Raw genomic sequence first — 22,855 nt, 5'->3', positions numbered from 1 at the left:
GGATCGCTCGCTGGGTGACCTTGGACGAGCCGCTTGACCTCTCTGGGCCTCAGTTTCCTGGGCTCTGCGTCTGGTAACGCGGTAGCAGCGTCGCGGGGCTCCCCTCGCGCCCCCAGGCTGCGGGCGAGCGCGAGGCAGGCGGGAGGTACCGGGACGCCGCTCAGCCCGGAGAGGCCCCACCAGGCGGCGCGGCGGGCGGCCGGAGAGGCGCGGGGCGCAGCGCGCAGGCGCGGCGGGCGGGGCCGGGCGCTCGGCGCGGCCGCTCAGAGAGCGCGGGGCTGCGCGCGGCGTGCGGGTCGCGGCTGAGCTGGGCGCCGGCGCCGGCTGGCGGGGCTCGCCCGGGACTGCCTCAGGCTCGCTGAGCGCACTGCCGGCCCGGCCGGAGGGCCCGCCTGACCGCGCCGGCCCGCGCCCGCTCCCCCTCGGCCCGTGGAGGGAGCGCGGGGGCCGCGTCCGGGAGGCAGCGGCCGCCAGCGCGGGGCTGTCGGCGGCCACCCCCCGGGGACCCGGGCTGCGCGGCGGGTTCCTGCCCCGCGCTGCCGCTGCCGCCGCCGCCGCCGCCGGGCCGACCTCCGGGCTTGGCTCCGCCGCGCCCGGGCCGCCGCGTCTGGCCCGGGTTCCGCGCCGCTGGGGCGCGGGCGGGGTCGGGGGTTGCGGGGCGGCTGCTGCCCGCCCGCCTCGAGTCCGCGTCCCGGGCCCGGGCGGCCGGCGAGCATGGAGGAGAAGTACCTGCCGGAGCTGATGGCGGAGAAGGACTCCCTGGACCCCTCCTTCACGCACGCCCTGCGGCTGGTGAACCAAGGTGAGGGCGTGCGCCGCCGGCCGTTAACTGTCGCCCGCGGCCGTTGGGGGCCCGGGGAGTGGCGGTCCGGGGGGCTCGGGGCCCGGGGAGCGTCGGGACCGGGTAGAAATTCGGGGGCTTGGGAGGCGGAACTGTGGGGCAGGCCCGCAGTTGACCTCGGGGCGACTGGAGGAGACCCAGGTAGCAATCTGGGGGCATTTGGGTGGGGACCTAGGAGAATACGGGACACCTGGGGAAAGCGGAGATGGGTGTGCACTTGGGAGGCTCGGGAAGGAGGAAGGCTGGGGCGTTTGGATGAGACTTGAAGGATACCTTTGGGGACTCGAGGATACCCAAGGGAAACTACTGAGTGGGGGGCGGCGGACATCTGGGGGCTTTGTTGGGGCGGGGGTTGAATGATCTCATTGGAGGGGAGAGTAGGGTGGTGTAGGGGGAACTCGGGGAATTAGTGCATTTGGTTTGTCTAAGGAACTGAAGAAAGAGCTGGAGGAAAATGGAAGGACTTGAGAAGATCAAATGCAGAAGAGGTGAAGGGAACAGGTGCTTGGATTGTTGGTGAAGTTTGAGGGCCTTGGAGGCGGTTTGGGGGTCAGACCTCAGGCAGTTTAGAGGAGGAGGACCAGCGGTCCCAGTGGGCAGAGCCCAATTTTCCCTCCCACTCCTCCCTTTCTGTCGGGTCCAGGCTCCAACCGCCTCGATAAGGCAGTCTGCTCTCCCTGGGGGTGGGCAACTCACGCCAAGCCTTGCAGGCTGGCCCTCGGGGGGTCATTAGGGGAGAAGAGGCCCACATAAGGGCCCCCTCCTTTGCTTGCCTGTCCTCTCTTTGGGGAGCTCTGGGTGGGTCACCCTCATTGGTGGCTGGCTGGGAGTTCAGAACTCTGGCCAAGGAGTCCTTGCCTCCTGTGCCATTTGAGCACTGCTCTCGCCAGCTCAGGGTGTGAACCGCCCTGGCAAGTACAAGACTGAGGATACAGGGGTGGATGGAGGCGTGCCTGCCCCGGACAGCATTCCCTGGCTCAGTCCTCCTCCGGCTTCCTGAGTAATCTTCTGGGATGGACGGTAAATTAAGCCTGCCTTCCCGGGAGCAGCCCTTTATTCCTCCTGTATCTGGAATACGTGTTTCAGATAAAGACGGGTCTGGGAGCTGCGGGTCTGCTTTCTCTCTGGGTGATGGCTGAAACATTATCTGGTCAGATCTGTTACCTTTTGCATGAATCACTGTGCCTTGACAATCTGTGGTTCCGAGTTAAGTTGGATCTGCTGATCTTAATGCTCGCCCTGGCTCTTTTATTGTTGAAAGTGAAAGATGAGGCAGACATATTCTGTGTGTATATAGATATCTATATTTTAGAACAGCGACCCCGGTATTTGCGTCTTGCTACCAGTTCTTCAGAGTAGGGTGTGTGTGTTGTTAACTGAGGTTGCTGGTGGAGAGTCCCCAAGAATTTAAGCATGATATTTGATTTGTTGAACAGAGATCAGTTCACAGAGCTTTCCCATTTCATTTTAATTGTGGGCTTATTTTTATTTCTTTAATAAAATGGGCTTGTGAAAAAGTAATGGGCGTGCATCAAAGCAAGAGGGATTTTAAGTTTTATTGCCGTGCTCTTCTGAGCATTCCTACAGTTAGGTTTATACTCCTTGCTCTTTGTGATTTACATATATCTTTTGTTGCCTGCTGGGCTGTCATCTCTGTGAGAGAGATTTCTTTGTACGTTGTGTGAGGTCACTGGCATTGGAAATATTCTGGATTGTGGAATCTAGTGCATTTTTCTTAATAAAGAAGCTGAATCACAGGTTAGGTTGTACTCAATTAAGAAAGCATAGTGAGTTCTTTTATTTGACAAGTCAGAATTATTTTTCTGTGCCATGTTGCTGTAGTACGTTCATTCTGCTCATACATTAAAAATTCTTTTGGTTTCTGTGTTTTTACTAGTGGTACTGGCTTCCAGTTATTTGAGAGGTATTGGGTTTAGTGTTGCCATTTAGTGTTTTTTTTTATGTACTATAAACTTGATTACCTTACTTTTCCATCGAAAACGTAATTCTTGTAAGAAGCACATTTCTTATAGTGAACAGTTATGTGAAGGAGGAAAGAAGAGCTGCTCAGAAGCTCTCATTACTGTTAATTTAGATGACTTCCGACCAGAATGTTTTCCCCCTGAACCATAGGCTGGGATCTAGAGTGCAAAGCCCTATCATTTAAAATATTAATTATGCTCTGTTATGTAACTCCAAAGTTACATCTCTAAAACAATGTCTTAAATCTGAATTTGAATGGTTATTAGGAAGCTTTGATTTTAACTCTGATAATCTCTTGTGATTGGCTAGACGAAAGCACTTTTATACTTTTTTTAGCTACAGTTTTGACTGTTTGCCTCTCAAGAAGGCACCTGTTTTTTCAGATGTTCTGAATCTCGCTGCTGGGATCGGTATTTGGGCACTAACTTGCAAGGTGCTGGGGTGTCAGCAGTGCGCACCCATATTTATTGTGGGCTGGCGTCCGATAGATAGACCTGGTGATTGTCACCTCCAAATGGTAACAGTGCCGCAGTTTGCAAGGTGTTTTAAAGTTGCCGAGGCTCGTTGGGCACACGCTGTCTATTTCTGTCCCCTCGATTGCACCCTAGTGAGGCAGACGTTGATGTCTCCATCTTTCAGGGTGGGGGCGGAGGAGCACACGTATGCGAGCTCCTGGGTAACCGAGGGTTAATTTGAACTTGGGTCTTTGGTCTCAGGAGGCCATTGTTCTCATGACTTCTGCCTTCCCCCAAAGATGGAACCAAAACACTTCACTCACTGATTTGAAACCCTGTAGAAATCCATACAACTAATATGCTTGTGTCCTGTTGACTCATCTTGATTTTCTAAAAAAGTTGCTCTCTGTGCTTGTCTAGTGGTCGTCTTTAAAGCAGTAAATATCCACAGTAGATTTATCCTAGAGGATTTTAGTGCTCAGATCAAGAGGCATTTGTAAGCTAAAGCCCTCTGGTGACCAATATATGACTTTAGTAATCAACACATTATGATAATGAAACAGTTTATAAATGAGGTGTAGTCATTCTTTAAAAATTCAGTGTTTATAAACGTTGATCAGCTTTCTAGTAATCTGTAAGTAAGAATTTCAGCTGGGATCACATCAAGACGCCAGTGTCTGTGCTGACATAGTTCGGCTTTTACACTTTGTCCAGGCTTGTGTTTCATGGTGGCATTAGTTCCTGACTTTATTTTCTCAGGATGGTTGGGTCTCCTTTCCCTCACCCCCCAAATATTGAGTGCTTTTGTTTCTCCACCCAAAGTAATGGATGATGTTTAATTGCTCTTAAAACCGAACCAAATAAAACAGGTCTTGCTGTCCCCCCTCCCTGCCCCCAGCACACCAGGGCCTGTGGAATGAGTTGACTTTGCAGTTCTTGCCAAGGAGGTTAATTGGAGATGAAAGTAGCATTCCGTGTTTTCTGTTATACTTGCTAGTATGGGATGTGCTGACTCTTACTGAAAAACATCTTCAGAAATGTCTTACGCATTATAATTTAATCCAGTTCTCTGGTATTGCTTTGGATGGTTTTCAGTCCAAGCCAAGTAACCATTAAATAAGATTACATAACCCTGTATTTTTAATTATCTGATATAATATATGGATTGGTGACTGGTTCACTGCCAAGTTATATTTAGTGATTGGTTACAAGAGGAAGTGGAGCAGAGGATTCAAGATTACGGTGATCTATTTGTGTTCAGATACATTTCTTTGTTGGTATTTCAAAACATGTATTTTTCGTATTGCATCAGTTTCTCTAATAATAGGGTTCTTAGCGCTACTCAGGACATACGTGAGGGGTAAATGTGGTAAAGGAAGGATCACTATCTTGCCTTACATGCTTCTCTTTGTGTAACAAAACTTAATGGCTTAGAGTTTCATTTTTGGGAACCTCTTTTGGAATTTTTTTATTTCCTTGAGTGTTGTCAGGCGTGTAAAGTAAGAGAGAAGAGTGAGAATGAAAACTGCAGAATTATGTTTAGGTGTGGTGCCTTCGTGCCCCAGCATGCAGTCCTCTGCTTCATCCAGAGAAAGACGTGGTTGGTAGTTTGTAATCGTTTTTCTTAGGGTTATCAGGTTTTGTGTTTGTAAGAAAATGAATGTGATGACTCACATTTTTAGATAAGGCATTTCTGCGTTTTCTGTAATGTGTTATGACTCAAAGGGATCCAGCGATTGAGAAGTACTATGTTGTGGTGTCTGGACATCAGGAGCAGGTGCATTGAGAGTCTACCACGCATGGCACGTGCGCTGGTCCTGGAGGTGGAGAGGAAAGCAGTCTCTGCTCTCGAGGACCTCCTGCCCTCTCTGCATCAGAATGAGTGAGCCCTCTCCTTTCCAAGTCCTTCCACCATCCTTTTGAAATATTTAGTGACTGGGTGGTTTAGATTTAATATCAGTCTAGGAACATTTTCAAGGTACTTCTCCGTGCCCGGTCACGCCTGTGATCTCACTGCTGGTAACCGCTCAGAAAGGTTGGTGCTGTTAGCCTAATTTTTCAGTTGTAGAAGCCGAGACTCCAGCCACTAGAGTGGCCGACCCAGAATGGCACCCTTTGAAATGTCCGAGGGAGTGTTCTGGGTTTATTCTTGTCCAAGCCTGTTGTTCTTTACCGTATCACACTGAGCCTCGGATATATAGAGGGTGAGACTGTGTGATGGTACAATTTGTTAGTGACCGAAGCAGGATTAAAACTCTGGCCTCTTATGTGCAGTTTGTTCTTTTCTCTCTGGCCTGTGCTGGGATTGGAAGATGAGTTATACCGCACCCATGTTACACTTTGTCCTTCACGGCTCTGCCGGAGGTCTCCCCTCTGACTCCTCCCCCAGACGCAGAGCGCCCGCTTCCTGTCTCCCGAGGCCCGCGGCGCCTGCTCTCTGACGGTGTGGTCCTCACCAAACTGTCTGGTCGGCGCTCTTCGTCTTCCCTGGGAAAGGGGGCTGCTTGGGAGGCGAGGCTGGTCTCACACCTCTCTGTCTTCAGCACCTCGTAGAATTCTTGGTGCGTAGCCCTCGCAAGCTCCAGCCTTCGCTTCAGTGTTGTGTTTTAATTCTCATAAAAGTAGAGGAGTTAGTGTACCTGGAGTTCAGCAGTCGGTGGAGGGCTTTGCTCCTTACCTCTTCAGGGCACCTGAGTGGGGGGAGGGAGGCAGACAGGCGCCCTCTGCGGACAGAAGCGAAGGAGGTTCTGAGTGAGATGCAGTGCTCATCAAGCCCGAGAACCTCCCCGGGCTCTGTAACCCGGTGGAGCAGCGGATCCTTCTCACGAGGTGACGGGAAGATGCTGTTGGATCTGCTTTGCGTTGAGGTGGTGATTTACTTTCATTCTTTCTTGAGGAACTTACCGGCCAGTGTACTCCAGTACAATTAGCTCTCCTTCCCTAAACTCAGAATGAGCTTTCTTATGACAGATTTAAACCAGAAATTGGGAGGCCTTTGTCACTTACCGAATAAGCCTCCTCACCTGAAGGAGTTAATCTTCAACCCCAGATGCCAGACGGAGCCCCGGAGCCCAAGGAGCGCTTGAGATCAGGGGTGGGAGGCCAGCAGCAACTTCCACGTCACAAGACCCTTTGCTTGTGGTCATCATCCCCACTAAGTGCAGATAGAAAGCTTTATGTGTTTTACCAAAAAAATAGCAGCAGACTGTTCCTGAGCACTGGGGATAATGATTGGAATAAAAGCTGCCAAATCGAGGGCCTCTGTGCCAGCTGCTTCCTGTGCATTACCTCCAGTCCTCACATGATCTTGCAAGGTAGGTGGTTTTATCCTGTCTGCCTCCTTTGTTTTTTCAAATGAGGCATCGGAGGCTCCAGAGGGTAAAGTGACTTGCTCAGTCCTGGTGCTCAGCTGTAAGTAGTCAAGCTGAACTTTTAAATCCTGTCTGCAGTGTTTTGATAGAATACTTAAAGAAAAAAGACAAAAGGACAGAACCCAACATTGTTGTTTGTTTTTAAATAAAAGTTTCGTTATAGTAAAAGCCAGTTAAGAAGTTCCACTGGTGATGATGAATTTTTAAAAGAGGTTCCCAAAAGTGTGTTTTACCAAAAAGGCAATCTCTCTTTTCTCCTGTGTTCTCCAGCAATACTTTTCAATCTTCAGCGAGCATTCAAAGTAAGGATTTTTAATTATGTGTATTTCAGTAGTCAAGGAGAAAATAGGAAAACTTCACTGAAAATTGGTAAGTCAGATTCTTGATAAAGCTTTGCCTCTCTTGAAGGAACCTCTTAGTATTTTAATTGTCTATCACAGAAGCAATGGGAATGATATCAGGAATCTATAGCCAGTTTATGGTATGTTTACAAACTCTCCATCTTCTCAAAGTAGGCTCATAAAAGAAAAAAAAGTGCCACGAACATACAAGAACATATTCTCTCGGATGATGGTTTTGACTCTAAAGTGGCGGAGTGTGTGTTTGAACATGTGTTTGAACACTGCAGTTGTTAATGACAGTAGTTACCATTTATCGAGAACCTTTTCTGGGTAAGATGCTTTATGTACATTATTTCATTGAATTCTTCTAACAGTCTTAAAAGAGTAAATCATTTTACCTTATTTTATAGATGAGAAAACTGAGGACAGGAAGGTCAAATAATTTGCCCCAGGTCAGTTAGCTAGTAAGTGGTTCAGATCTCTGTCCGCCCCAGGAGTCCAGACCCGGGTTTACCTGTGAGCACCGGGCAGAGGTGGGAGCTTTCACTGTGACTGGCTTTGCATGTGTGACTCCCCTGGGAAAATGTCTGTCATGCAGCTCTTAAAATTAACTGCCTGGTATTGGACGGATGATCTGGGAGCAGGGCCGAGGGCGTACTGTACAGAGGAGCAGGTAGTGGCATGACCACACGGGGCGGGAACGAGGTGACCGCTGGCAGCACAGGAAGTCTGGCCGACGCGTGTACATGGGGGATGCTGTTACTTCACACGGGAGGAGCTGCTGAAGGAGCCGCGTGACTGTGGGAGGCTCGGGCTTTCTCGTCTGTCACCCAGTACTGGTCACCTCACTTCTTGGAGCTTCAGTTTCCAAATTGGAGACTTTGTACCTCCTTTGTGGGGTAGTAGGTTTAGATGTGAGGTAAGTACAGTGTCTAACACATCATCGGTGCTAGACAGACGTTACCTGCTCATTTCACAGAATTGCCTGAGACAGGTGTGTGTGTATTGGCATCACTTTGCAGACATAAAAGTATATAATAATAACTTAATACATAAATCATCCAGTTTCACTCCTTAGGGTAATTTTGTTTTATTAAAATGATTTTAGCTTTCTAATCCTGGAAATACTGAGGGAGAACTCATTCTTTAGGAAGCCTCTTTCATTAATATCACGTACAAAATTAGCAGCATCTCTGATTGACTTTTATGACGCTATTCGAGATGCAGCACCTGAAGCTTCCATTAACAAATGAAGCTTCCATAAACAGTTTTATGACTGCACATCTTAAAACGTGTCTGGACACTCAGCAGCCTCTCTCCACAAGCACAGGATAGCTCTCTCTGAATTGGTAAGCTGTAAATTTCCGTAATTTTTTACATTTCCATAATTTTTCACCAATCAGCCCCTGCTGCTATTTTAAGGACTTTAAAAGGTGTTCCTGGCACATTATTGATGTTCTTCTGTGGTATGAGAAAGAGCGAGAGTCTGTGAGAGCACCCTTTTTGATCTCTCTTTTTGATACAAATCTTACACTTGGGGTCACTGTTGGTTCAGGCTCCCACGGAGAAATGACAATGAGGAGGAGGGACGATCTGCATCCTCGTCACTTTTCCTTATTCTTCATCTGCCTCAGTTGCTCACACCCTCTGCGCTCTGCTCTTCTCCCACTAGATGGCGCTCCGCATAGCCAGGTCGCCCTCTTCTCTCCTCACTGGACCAGTGTTAGTCTGGATCAGTCAACAGGTTCGCATTGCTTTTGCTATTCACCTACTGAGACTAACCTTGCATATCTCTAACCAGCATTTTCAGAAAGTCAGCGACCTGTGTCTGTTTTGTAGCCAGCAGTTCTTGCACCTGAGGGGTGCCTGGCATTGCTGCAGGGTTCTTCACACACGACCTCCTTTAATCCTGGTGACCGCTTTGTGAAGTTGTTTTGTTGTTCTTATTTGGCAGACAAAGAAATGGAGACTGGAGAGGTATATAGCTTGTTCAGGGTCATGAAACTCACTTACATTATAGAGTTTACTGTGCCCTAAAGAAAAAAATATTTCAAAAGCATTGGATTGAAAAAATTTTAAGGGAAGTGTTAGGGTAGTCTGACTTATGGCTGCTGGCCATTGTAATCTGTTTATTTTGTTAGGGAAGATTACAGTCCTGACAGTTATTTGCATTGGAGTATGTGAGTCAGATTCTTTGTGTAAGGAAGCGAGCCGTTGTGAAGAGAGCTTTGTCGGCCGGCCTGGAAGCTCCTGCTCCCTCTTGCCTCCCTTGTGTGCTGACTTGAGTGGGCCCAGGGGCGCGACCAGCTCCAGGCACTGTGTGGTGAGGGCTCTTTCCCTCCCCCCCCAGCTCGTGGCTGCTGAGCGTCTGCGCTGCTCACCTGAACTGCTTGTTCTGAGCCACTTACTTCTCTGAGCCCGTCTTCCCTTTTCCGCGCGTGGCAGGAGTACCTGCTCGTAGGGCATTAGGGTGAGGTGACAATGATTTTACATTAATTTTACTAAAAAATTTTAACACATAGAATATATTTTTTATCTAATATGAGATAATTATGCCTTTATGTTTCTGTTTCTTTTGCCTTATTTTTTCACACATCAGCTCTTAGTCGCCCACCAGTGCAGTGGGTCTGCCAGTGACTTTCTAGGACTGGTTCCCCGTCACCTTGCCTTCAGGCTGAATGTCCTCGGGGAACACAAACGGAAGTGAAATGCTTAGAAAAATCGCTCATACCTTTTGTTTGCTTCATATGTGCAAGCCACAGCTAACTAAAGTGATCCTGAGATAAGATTCAGACTATCTGGTTAAAAAGAGTAGTTACGAACACAGTTTTAAATCAGACAAACTTGAGTTCACATCTGAGCTCTGCCACTTCTCTGTGTTGTGACTTTGGATACGCTAATGCCTCTCAGTCTCAGTTTCCATGACTGTAAAATGGGGATAATAAATAAATGAAGTCCCTGTGGAGTGTTTGTGGAGTTTTAAGGAAGTACGTGTGCAGAGTTGTTTGGTGTCGTGCGTGGCATGTGGCACGTACAGTAAATAGTGGCCGCTGCTGTCATCCGCAGCTTCACGTTGGTCAGGGAACGTGTAACGCCGGGGAGACAAACGTAGAGGGAACAGTTTTAAGAGTGTGTTCGGTGCTGCGGCAGAAGAACGCATACGGGCTTTAGGGGCCCAGAGAATCACATCTTGCTTGTCTCAGGACCAGGGTGGGCTTTCTCAAGAAGTCTTTTTCGAAGAGGAATTAGCTGGATGCAGGAAGCATTGCAGGCAAGGGAACAGACTCAGGAGGGGCAAGTATGTTTTCTGGCTCTTCCAGATTATTAATCTTAGTCTCCCATGTTTCCGTAACACCTTCACATTCCTACCTGTCGTGGGGTGTTGTAGTTGTTTGTCTGTCTTCCCCTTTCCACTCCCCCTCCCATTTTTTCCCCCTGACATAAAAATTTTTATTTGGAAACAATTTTAAACTTAAGAAGAATTAAAAGAATAGTGCTTAGAACCCTTGTATACCCAGTAGGATTCACCGGTTGCTAGCATTTTTCCACGTTTGCTTTACCATTCTGTGCCTGTGTATTTTCAAGACTCATTTGAGACTAAGGTATGTTTTCTGCCTTTACCCAAGCAGCTAAGTACTTTGGCGTGTACTTCCCAAGAATAAGGGCCTCTCCTCCATGACTGTGGTCACAGGGAGCAGTGATGACAGTTGGGAAGCGACCTGCTGTTTCAGTTCTTTCGCATCCACGTGCTGCTAGCGCCAGTGTCCCCGTCTTGTCTTCATAGGATCCAGCTCAGGACCACACATTTCATTTAGTTGTCGAGCCTTCTGTCTCTTTATTTGGAACAACTCCTCCATCTTCCTTTTCATGGCACACATTTTCTGAATACTGCACAGGCCAGGCTTTCGTGGACTGTCTCCCAATTTGGGGCGTCTAACATTTCCTTAAACTCAGATTCCTCCTGGGCCCTCTTCCGGCAGGAGCTGCGCTGAGGTGGGGTGGTGTCCTCAGTGCATCAGAGCAGCAGGCGCGCAGGGTCGCGACTGAAGGTGTTGGATTTGGTCACTTGGTTAAGGTGGTGCCAGTTTTCTCCACTGGAAAGTTACCAGTTTCCTTTTGCACCTTATTCTTTTGTGGGGAGATGCTCTGAGACTGTGCAAATACTCCTTATTAAATTTCCTCATGAATTCGAGGATCTGTTAATGGTTTGACCTGCATTGATCATTGCTGCGATGGCTGTGAAATGGCAGTTTTCTAACTCAGACGCTCCAGCTCCATTTGTTGGTTGACATTCTACTGAAAGGGAGCATTTTCGTTTTCTTCTTTTTCCTTCTTCCCTCCCTCTCTCCCTCCTCCGTCAGCTGTGTGTGTCAATTCAGGATTCTTCCTAATTCAGTTGGTTTAGTCCTTTGCTGCCACTGTGTAGGTTGATGCTTGGCTGTCCCAGCTTTACCCTGGCTCCTGGGTCCTGTTGAGAGGGTCATTCCATACATTTTTTTGAGTATGTTTTTACTTTCCAGTAGGACCTTATTCCAGGCTATCCTTGCTCTGCCCCGGCTCTGGAACCTGCCGTTTCTTCCAAGGTGCCCTGGAATCTTTTAGTGTGGACTGGGACAAATTTAAAAACCAGGCTCTGGGCTGCTGGGGTGTCAGGCTGCCGGGGCCTTACCCCCACAGGGCGGGAGGTGGATGTGTTTCTGTAGACGTGTCACCATTGTCTTCATGTGAGACTCTAAGCTGAGAGCCAGCAAACTTTTTCTCTAAAAGGCCAAATAATAAATATCCCGCGGGCTGGACGTTCTGCTCAGCTCTGCCGTGGCAGCAGAAGAGCAGCCGCACACGGCGTGTGAGCAGGTGCTGGGCCTCGGGGGGAGGGCCGGCCTTGTGTCCGGTTACCGTGCTGCCCGCGCTGGGCCCGGGCGGTTGCGTGGACGGAGGGATGAACGATGACTGTCAGCTGTTTGTGTCACGGGCCACGATTCTCTCATACAGATCTTTTGGATATCGATTTCTTGTGACTTGTTAATTTTTTTGAGGTCCGTATTTGAGTCTTTTAAAAGCATGACAGGCACAATATGTGAAGTAGTACTGAGAAAAAATAATTTTGTAAAACTGACGGTGGTTTTCTTGTCATGGTAATATGGTTACTTTTCTCTTAATAAAAGCATCTGAAGGCAGAGCCTCGGCCCACAGGCGGTAGCGCGTGGCCTGTGCTCTGGGCTCTCGTGGCTCTTGTTCCCTGTGCTCTCCAGCTCCAGTTCTGAAAGGCAGAACCCAGCATCAGTCAGCTGGGTGAAAAATCTCAAAATTATGCTCCTTTGATTGTCTCAGAATGGATTTATTTCTTTGCGCTTTTCTTTATGTAACTTATTGCTCAAATTTATTCAGAAAAAGACCATTACAGCAGTGACAAATGGGTTTTATCAGAGAGTGGGCTCATTCTCGGGGTAAAGTATGTCATTAGGAAGGACCACCTGTTGGTGACCCAGGCTGACTACGGTCAGGGTGTGGTTAGTCACCAGTGCACATCACAGCGAGTGGCAGTGGTGTGACCGCAGAGGTCCAAATTAAATCAGGTTTAAGTGTTGACTCTAAAGTGAATCAGGCTTTTAGTTACTGCTTACATTTTTTTAATTCCAAAAACTGTTGGTGAGCAGTTTTTCTGTTTGTCGGCAGATCACCTGATTGGTTTATCAGAAGCCCTTTCTCTAGAATCCAAATAAATGGTTTTAAGGTTCTGTTTCTCAGAGGGGTTCGTGGCTCTGCGGGGAGTCCTGCTGATGATGGGGAGGCCGAGCACGTCCCCTCCCCGAGCTTTGGTCTTCCAGGTCCCGAGGTGCCTTCCACGATTCTGACTTGTTAACGAATTTTACATTTTTTGTTTAGTTGCTGTTTTAAGTATGAAAAGTACTGTCATGAGGAAATTACACAATAACTGTCACTCAGACACACGGAGAAAGGAGTTTCTCCACTTCGTGACACGTTGTCGTTTAGTTAGGGTGCCATCAGTTCAGAGCACAGAGGGAACCACAGCTGCCTGCCTGTTCAGAGGTCTGCAGTGACTTGGGAGAACAGGGGACTGAGACACAAACAGCACATGAGTCAACAGTCAGTTGTTTATGTTCTGTGTTGTACTTTCTTCTAGTTCCCTTTTCCCCCATCAGGGTTTTACTCCTTAGATGGGTAAATAGATGTGTTTCGTTTGGTAGTAGTAAGCTCTATGAGATCTATCAAGTGACCATGAGAGCATCTATGTGAAGTGTCTGGCGTATTACAGACGCTCAGAAAGTTAGCTGCCTCTTGTTCCAGCGTTGTCTAGGCCAGCAGAACACCGTTCCTTGTTTCCTCCGCCCGGAGCCCAGCGCGGGGGACACTGGCTGTGTGCTTCATGAAGTGTTTACCTGGAGGACTGGGTGTGAGCTCCTGGCCTGCTGGTCTTTGTAGTATGAAGCCTGTGATGCTTTCAGTAAAGGGTGCATAACAGAAAGTCATTTTCAGGCTTTGGGAGTCAGCACTACGGCCTGGAATAGGCAGTCTGCTCATCAGACTTCAGACTTTGAGGCCTTTTCAGAAAACCACTATCCCGGCTTCTCTTCTAGGGGAGAGCTGTAGGGGAGGCTGGAAGAGTGCTTATCTGTCCGCAGCAGTCCCCGCTAGCCTGGAGGGCGTTGGGGGCGCATCCTCGGACTGGGCAAGTGCTGGGACAGAGCTGGGTTGTGCTTCACTCCCGCTTAATGAGTTTTCAGCCCAGTGGGGAGGGAGCCAAATTAAAGGGCATTTATGTCACAGGGTGTAAGTGCTGGAATAAAGCCACAGGGTCCGGTGCACCGCTGGGCAGCGTCCAGGGCACAGAGGGCAGCGGGTGTGCAGCAGGGGGTCCAGGCAGAGCATGGGGCTGCCTGCCACCCCGTTCCCCGGTCCCCTCGTCTGAGCTTCTTCCCTGCACCTGGGTCAGCCCCTCCTCTGCAGCCATCGTGCGCTCATCTCACTCTAGACCATCCGAGTTCCTCACGGACAGGAAATCTGGTTATTACCTTCGATTCCTTCCGCAGTGCCGAGCCAGTGCTGGGAGACGACGGTAGATCCCGGCAAACATTTGCGGAAGGAGTGGGTGGCGGCCTCAGGTTCTTCTCCTGAGGACCAGGCAGCGAATTCATTATCTCCTGTGCTTTGGTGAAGGAACATTGTTTCCTTTTATTTGAGCCTCTGGCTGCTGACTTAGAGGAGGGACCCGCCATCTCCCAGACAGGGGTGGCTGGCCGAGTGGGCACGGGCCTTGGGTCCGGGACCCCGGCCTGGGAGATCGCCCTTGGCCATCTGAGAGTGGTTGGATCTGGGCACACCTTCACCTCTCTAGACTCCAGTGGGTTTGTTAAAAAGGCGTGGTATCACCTACCTCGCAGACTTACTGTGCGGTTGGTTTCAGTGACCTACACTGAGACTGTCTCTAACTGGGCTCCAGGCTTCCGAGCCCCATGGCCCTTGTTCCCCCCTGGTCTCCAGTGCCCAGAGTAGAGCCTGACACACAGGGTGGGCACGTGGGGTTTGTTGAATGAATGATGGATGTGAAAGCAGTTTCTTATGTGCCCGGAGTGTAAGGTAAAAGCAGGAATGTGTTAAGGAATGGGGCCAGAAGGGTAGGCAGGGGAATGTGCTGAGGAGCATGAGTGCATTTAAGGCTCCGGAGCACAGGGCAAGGGTGTGGTGCAGGAGAGTGTCGTGGGCCGCTGTGCATTTCAGAAAGACCATTCGGGATGCGGAACAGTACAAGCTGAAAAGTTTTGAGTTATGTGAGTTCAGAGATACCCGTGGTATTTCTAGATGTCCACGTTCACTAAAAATGCCCTGCCTTGTGTGTGAAGCCGGGCTTGGGGATGAGCCTCCCCAGGGAGAGGGTGGGTATGCAGAGTCAGAGGAGGAGGGGCAGAGGGGGGAACCCTTGCGGCCACGTCCACATTGGAGGCTTAGACAAAGGAGAAGAGACCCTCTGTTGTTTCCTTTTCTTACTTAAGGTGACTGACTTCATAAAGCGCATGTGTAAATTACACTTAAAAATGTTTATCTTAAAAGCTTTTTTTTGGTGATGTATTTCTTTTCAAGTAGAAATCTTAAAATTTGTCACTACCAGCAATACTGAAGTAAAGCAGGTTCTCTGCAGGCTTCTCAAACCCCAAGTGATGAGTTTAGAGGAGCCCCAGGAAATGTAGGGGAGTCAGGGTCACAGCTGTGTCTCTGTGGAGCTTAGTGGCTCTTGGTAGCATGTCTTCTCAGCGACCACGTCTTCCAGACTGGCTTTGCGCCGTTTCACGCCTCCCCAGTAGACTGCAAGTGTGAAGGGCGTGCTTTTTGGCTTCCACTTCTCACCAGCAAATACGAGCTGAAATTGCTGCCTCCTCTGTGACTGTTTTTGGTTAGTGTTGCTGCATCGGCAGGTGGTCGGTCCAGTTTCCATCCTGAGTGTGGGTCCTGCAGGCTGGCAGAGGCCTGCCGGGCCCTGAGAGTTCCTGGGGATTCAGGCAGAGTTTGCAGATAGCGGATGTGTGCTTTTTAGGGTTGAAGAACTTTGGCCACAGACTGTTTTGTCCCCAGCGCCTTCCAGTCAGGGCTCGGACGACCAGGGAGTCTGCTTCCTGCCACCCCTGTCTGGGCTCCTGAATGGGTGGCAGGAGCCTCATCCAAAATGGGTAGAGCTGTGGGGCTGTCACTGCAGCAGCTGCCTGGTGCAGTGCGCTGAAAAAGGAGCGTTCCAGGGAAGAGCCAGGGAAGGCCCCCCTTTCAGAGGAAAGCTTTGCAGCATTGCTCCACCTCCCTGGAGGCCCTGCGCCTGGTTCCCCGTCCCAGGTTGCTGTCCCGAGGGGTCCCCTGGGGCCTCGGCTCTTCCCCTGGTGATTCTGCTACGGGTGTTGGAGGGGGCCACGTGGACCCTTGCTGTCCTCAGGAGGTTTGGGTGTGTCTCTGATGCTTGCTTGTCACTTCCTCTGCTGCGGGCCATGGTAGGGATCAGTCAGGTGTCAGTCCAGAGTTCACGGTCTCAGAGTTCACTTCATTTCAAAGCTATCAATTCCTACTTGATTAACCTTTGAAATAAACCCTTTTCCCAGTATAATTTTGCCTTCTGTTTGACAAATATCAATAGTAAACTTTGCTGATTGCCTTGAATTGGGTTCCTTAGTTGGAGAGAAAATATTGGCCTCCTCTGTTACCACATATGCATAAAGAAAATGGTATTTCTTCTGATTAAACAAAATCACAGTATTCAGAATAGGTTTTAAAACATAAATTTTGCCTTCAGACTTAACATACAGTGTGCTTGAAGCCAGCCGGTTGCCCAGGGGAAATACTCACCGTGTCTTGCTCAGCTTCTAATAATGAGACTGCACTTGGTTCGGCTGCTTCTTGTAATGTTAGGTACTTCTGCGCTATGTGTTGTATCTTAATTGTATTATTTAACACCATGGGTCCAGAATGTTAATACTAGTCAGTTTATGCTTTAGTATCTTAGAAATTCTTTGTGCCAGGGGCGAGGAGTCAAGCAGGATTAAGCTCATTCAGTATAGCTCAGTACGAAGTGATTTTCTTAAGAGATATCAATTTAAGATGAGGTGCATCTATCTGTGTAGAGAAAACAAAAACAATTTGCTTTTTCCTTTTCAGTTTTCAGGTTCAGATGTTCTTTGAGACCTACTTACAATAAAACTAAAAAGCTGAAAGGGAGAGTGCACTAGTTTTGTCTGTCTGCTGTGACAAGTCACAGCGCATTGGCTTCGCTGTCTGACAGTCCTGGAGGTCACAGGCCTGGACGGGGTCTCGCTGGGCTGCAGCCAGGCTGTCGGCAGTGCTGCGTTCCTTTCTGGAGACTCGGGAGAATCCCGTCCCTCAGCTTTTCCAGCTTCTAGGGGCTGCCGGCACTCCCGAGCTCCTGGCCCCTCCCTCCGTCTTCAAGGCCAGCGACATGGGGGCAGATCCTTCTCACACAGCCTTTGCCTTCTCTGTGTTCTCCGTCTCCTGCCTTCCTCAGCCATCTGAAGGGTCCTTTGTGATTATATTAGGCCCCCTGGATAGTCCAGGATAATCTCCCCATTTTAAGGTCAGCTGATTAGGAACCTTAGTTTTCTCTGCAACCACCAGTTCTCCTTTGCCTGCAGCTTAGCGTTCTCCAGTTCTGGAGATGAGGATGTGGGCGTCTCTGGGGAGCAACCGTTCGGTCAGCCACAGGGGTTGGGGCGGCAGCGGAAGCCAGTGTTGTTCATGAAGTACTGAATATATCTTCCGCCTGGTTTTAGGAATTTTCTTGTATCAGGACATTATTTCAAATTATGCATCAGGGATTTTAGAGATGTTAAATAACTTGTTGGTGTTACATAATTATTAATAATAATGAGGTATTTTGTTGAGTTCTTGCTGAGTGTCAGACACTGTGTCCGGAGATTTACCGAGCATATTTTTCTCAATTCTCAGTACAGTCCTCTGAGATGAATGACATAAATTCCACTTTATAGGTGAGAAACTGGCTTTCATAGAAGCTGTGACTGGCTCAGTGTCCCATGGCAAGCCTGCAGTGGAAAGCTTTGGACTTTGTCAGTGTGATTCCCAAGCCCGTACTCTTTCTGTTAAATTAGCATGGGCCGAGATGAAAGGGCCTTATGGAGCTGATAATTAAGAAGAATGCGCAAATAGCACAAGTTTATGTATCAAGAGTAGGGCTAAAAAGGACTTGGTTTGTATTGATCCTGGTAAGCTCAGTGATGTGGAATAAACTAGGACTTGCTTCTGCAGTGTGTTTCAAATTTGATTCAGCAACATGTTTCAATTAATGTTTGTGGTTGGCTGAACAGTGGCTTTAGAGATATGACTAAGTTAAAGATCTTGAGGTGGTGAAAGTATCCCTGGTCATCTGGATGAGCCCAGTACAATCACATTGATGCTTAAAAGAGGGATGTGGAGGAAGAGTCAGAGTCAGACAGAAGACAGTGTAATGGTGGAAACAGAGATTGGAGTGATGTGGCCACAAGCCAGGGAATGCTGGCAGCCTCTAGATGATGGGAAGGACAAGGAAAAGGATTTTCCCTTGGAGTCTCTAGAAGAAATGCTGTCTTATGTGCCCATTTTAGACTTCTGTCTTTCAGAACTATAAGGTAATACACATATGTTGTTGTTTTAAGTCACTAAACTTGTGGTGATTTGTTACAGTGGCAATAGAAAACTAATACAATGTCCTTAAATAATTATGCACTGCTTAACAGTAATAGTTGAGGACTTTAATACCCTTTTAAAATAATGGATACAACAACAAGGTAGAAGGAAGGAAGGAAAGAGAAGGCGTGAACAACACTATACGCTGACTTGACTTAGCAGACATTTATAGAACATGCTCCCCAGCAACATCAGAAGTTACATTCTCCAGGAAAGACCATATGCCCACCCATAAAAGAAGCAAGCCTCAGTAAATTTTAAAGGATTGAAAACGTGTAAAGGATGTTTTCTGACCACAATGAAATGAGATTGAGGAACTTACAAATATGTGGAGATTAACAGACTTCTAAATAACCAATGAGCCAAATAAGAAATAATAAGGGAAATTAGAAAACATTTTGAGATAAATGAAAATGAAGATACAATATACCAAAACTTATGGGATGCAGCTAAATCAGTACTTAGAGGCATACATATAGTAAACACCTATATTAAAAATGAAGATAAATCTCAAATCTTTTGTCTTAAGACACTAGGAAAAGAAGAGTAAACTAAGTCTAAAACAAGCAGAATGAAGGAATGGTCAGAATGAATATTAATGAAAAAGAACATAGAAAAACAGTAGAGAAAATCAACAAACCAAAAATTGGTGCTTTGAAAAGATCAACAAAATTGACAAAACTTTAGCTACAGTGACTTAAAGAAAAGAGAGAAACTCTTGACAAAAATCAGGAATGAAAAGGGTGTGTAACCATTGACTTTGCAGAAATGAAAAGGATTGTAAGGGAATACTGTGAACAGTTGTATGCTCATAAATTAGATGATGTGGGTGACATGGACAGATTCCTAGAAAGACACAAACTACTGAAACTGGCTCAAGGAGAAATAGAAAATCTAAATAGAACGGCAGAGAGATTGAATTGGTGAAAAACAAACAAAAAAAAAACCCAAAAAACTTCTCAGTAAGAAAAGCCCTGGTCCAGATGGCGTCATTGTGAATCCTACCAAACATTTAAGAAGTAATTAATACTGATCTTGACAAACTCTTCCAAAAATAAGAGGAAGGAATATTTCCCAGTTCATTGTATGAGACCAATATTACCCTGATTCCAGAAATCAGACAAAGACATCACAAGAAAACTACAGGCCAGTATCTCCATGAATGTTGGCATAAAAATCCTTAGAGAATTACTTACAAACCAAATCCAGGCAACATATAAAAAGGATTTTACATCATGATCACATAGGATTTATCCCGGCAATGCAAGGTTGGTTTAGCTTCTGAAAATAAATTAATTTCATACACTGTGCCAGTAGAATATATGACAGAAGCCACATAACCATCTCAACAGACACAGAAGATGCATTTGATGGATTCTGATATCCTTCCACAGTAAAAATACTCAACAAACTAGGAATAGAAGAGACCTTCCAAAACCTGATAAAGTGCCGTCTATGAACAACCCACAGGTAACATCATACTTAATTGTGAAAGACTTTTGCCCTTGATCAGGAACAAGCAAAGATGTCTGCTTTCACTCTTCCACGCACCATTGTTCTGGGGTTTTAGCTGGAACAGTTGGGCAAACAATGAAACAAAAGCATCCAGATTGGGAAACATCCAGAAGTACCGTTAACTCTGTTCACAGATAACATGATTTTATATATAGAAAATCATAAAGAATCTGCTAAATATCTGTTAAAACTAACAAATAAGTTCCTCTCTCCCTTCCCTTTTGTATTTAAATTTAAAATTGAATATTTCTTCTGTTAATACAGTGTGTACTTTCCTGAACTGTCAGTTTCATGAGGCCAGGATCCATGTCTGTTTTGTGGACTGTTGTGCACCTGGCACCTGCACACATGCCTTGTTCACAGAGACTACTCTTTACATACTCAACAATGAATGTTTATTATGGAAGAAATAGAAAGTATATTAAAAAAATTGCACTTCCCACAAAGCAACTATTTGGAAACAGACATTGTTAATGTTGTAGGCAATTGACTGCTCCATATAAAACTTTATATTTTGTTTTGGTAGCTTAGCATCCTGTCAATAGCTTTCTTAGATTATCAGAATGTTGGGGGTGCTGTTTTCATGGCTGTGTAGAACTCCACGACAAGTGTGTCATCCTGTGCTTGGGTGATTCCTCACTAATGAGCATTTACAGTGTTTTGAATTATTGTTAATTCTGATCTGTCTGTTCTGTGCCCTTACATTCTGTCCTAGTCTGCCCTTTCCTAGATCACTGCAGGGCCTGAACTTGTTTCCTTACCACTAATGGGATACTCCTCTCTCTCAGCCACCTGCATTTTAAAAGGAAACAATGCAAAATGCAGGTCTTTTTAAACATGCAGATGCAGTCAAGTCATTTTTTTTGTTTAAAATTTTCACTGGCATATCATATCCTCAAGGTAACTCATACCCTCAAGGTCTTTCTCAGGACGGTGTTCATTGCCCCACTTGCCTATCCGGTCTCATGTCTGCTGCTCCCGTCTAGATCCAGATTTCTTGTCTGATTCATGAAAGCACTTTCTTTTCTGTAAGACCTCTGTGTGCTCTTCTGTTGTTTTGTTATTTTAAACACAAATGCCCTTCTCCCTCTTCTGTGTGTAATTCATTTATGTTCTTAGGGATTCAGCTCAGGTGTCACCACCCAGAAGAAGCCAGTTTGCCACCCACTCAGTTCTGGGTTGAGTACCCTCTTCTGTCCTTTTCTGATCTCTTGGAGTATCTGCCTAACTCTATCGTGGCCATCATCACCCTAGATTGTAATCTTATTCATGTGTCCCTTCTACAAGGTAATCTCCTCGAAGGTGGGGCCTGTGTGCCCAGTGTGCCTGGAACTCAGATACTTTGTTTAGGAGTCTCCCAGAGTTGAATAGCCAGGTCAGAGTTCATCAGCATGACAGCCTTCACTGTCTGATTTATGACGCGCTGCACCAGCTAAGCCTTCTGCCAGTAGTGTGGGTGTGTACTTAAATGGGGCCTTCTGAATCATATTTTGAGGTAAGATATGTTAGGATAATTTGTGCTGTCCCTGCTTTGGCCATGGTTACTTGGGGAGATACTGGGTAGAAAGCGTTTATTTGGCAGGCTCTCAGCCTGTCACCTTTTATGAGTAATTGGCAATGGGAGCAAAATGTACTAAACTGGTACATTTCCCATTCTGCCAGGTACCTGCCGTATGGTTACCTTTCAGGTGTAATGTTTTGTTCTGTGATACTGCAGACGGTTAGAGGGCTTCCTCTGACACCCAGCATAATGATCAAAACAGGAATAGGCACACTGCCGGAATTAATGCTTTTTCATAATTTGGAGAAACTCTTGAAGAAGCACTTTTGTCTAGTCTCCCTCTGGTTTTTCAAAGTAAAAAATAAAAGGTTCTCTAATGTCATTAAGTATTACATGAATGGATATGTTCAGAGTTGCTCATTGGGCTGATGGACTTACAGCAGTTAAAGTTGTCCATAGGGCAGAGAGAAAAGTAGTTAGCAATGTTGTATGTAGTGTTTGGATTCGCATCTGACAAAACCTGCGGTAGAATCACAAAGCATTTCACAGCGTTGCCCTGGGAGTTAGGACATGGTTGGATTTATAAAGTTAATACTAGAGGGCAGGGTGGTAGAGCTGAGCTCTTGGTTACTGGGTCACTTTGTGGAAGATAATCAGATAATCCTGCATTGGCTATGCCCAGTTGTCCTAAGCCTCCATAGCCCCAAAAGTCCCTGCCACAGCCTTTTTTCTCCATCGCTGTTTCTCGGTCGTGTGTTGGTGTGTTGGGATGGATGGGAAGTGGCTTGAGGGCCTGGGAAAAGCTTGTTACTGGAGATTCTGGTTTTGTTGTTTGAACAAGTAGTCTGACCGGGTGGATGTCAGGTGGGCTCTGGGCCAGCTGTCGGCTGCGGGGATGTGTGTTCACCGGCAGCAGTTTCCTCCCCTGGGAAGGGGGGTGGCACTGCCCAGCCAGCGGTGTTGTCGGGAGGTGTGTGTGAGGCAGGTCGGAGTGGGGGCCGTAAGTGAAATATCCATGAAGAGTACCATGGCTTCTGCCGCCCAGCAGGGGCCGAGGCCCTGCTGCTTCCTGTGTCTTTCCTCAGGCTCCTCCCGTCGGGGCAGGGGGAGAAGAACTCGCTGCGCTGACTGGTGGGCGCGGCTTCGCTGCTGCTCCTGGGCTGGCTTCTGGGGTGACGGCAGGTTTTCTCCCCACGGCATTTCCAGACATCAGGTCTCTTCCCTCCCTTTCTTCCTCTGTCTCCCTCACTCTGTATCCCATTCCGTTAAGAAGAAAGGTCAACACTGATGCGTTCTGTCAAGATGTTGTATTGACTAATCAGACCCTCTCTGCGCCTGGCTCAGGTTTGAAAGTTGCTGAGTGTATTTTATGGGCGCTTTTCTTTTACATTAAACACGTGACACAGTGGTCCGACCTGTCTGGAAACATCTCCCCCAAACCAGTGATGATTATAGTTGCATTGCTGCAGAGCACCAGACCCAAAGAGGATGGCTTGCGCGAGGCAGCATTCATCTGCCGTGGGTGGGTTGGCTGTGGTGGAAGCTGCCCACCCGGCCTGTACGTGCTGTCGGGTGAGACGTTGTCATGGCGGCAGCGGGGACTGTGGGGGGCCTTGTTGGTACTTCAGGATCTTTGAAGCTAATGGGTCTTTGTA

At 47.4% G+C, this 22,855-nt stretch overlaps 1 protein-coding gene across 2 annotated transcripts in view; it reads left to right on the top strand.

The window, feature by feature from the left end:
* Positions 1-631: 631 nt before the first annotated feature.
* The window catches only part of KHDRBS3 (KH RNA binding domain containing, signal transduction associated 3), a 139,023-nt gene continuing 116,799 nt past the window's right edge, over positions 632-22,855 (top strand). Inside the window, exon 1 of one of the 2 annotated variants that reach the window (XM_031439671.2) lies at positions 632-802. In XM_031439671.2, coding sequence (XP_031295531.1) covers positions 715-802 — 88 coding nt within the window. In that variant the 5' untranslated portion in view covers positions 632-714. Of the gene's footprint in view, positions 803-1,806; positions 1,862-22,855 lie in introns of those variants that run through there. The other variant, XM_064476814.1, reaches the window with a different exon arrangement.

The sequence above is a fragment of the Camelus dromedarius genome, chromosome 20 (genome assembly GCF_036321535.1).
Source record: "Camelus dromedarius isolate mCamDro1 chromosome 20, mCamDro1.pat, whole genome shotgun sequence".
NCBI classification, from domain to species: domain Eukaryota; kingdom Metazoa; phylum Chordata; class Mammalia; order Artiodactyla; family Camelidae; genus Camelus; species Camelus dromedarius.
The sequence above is the reverse complement of the archived record's forward strand: the minus strand, read 5'-3'. Positions and strand labels throughout refer to the sequence as shown.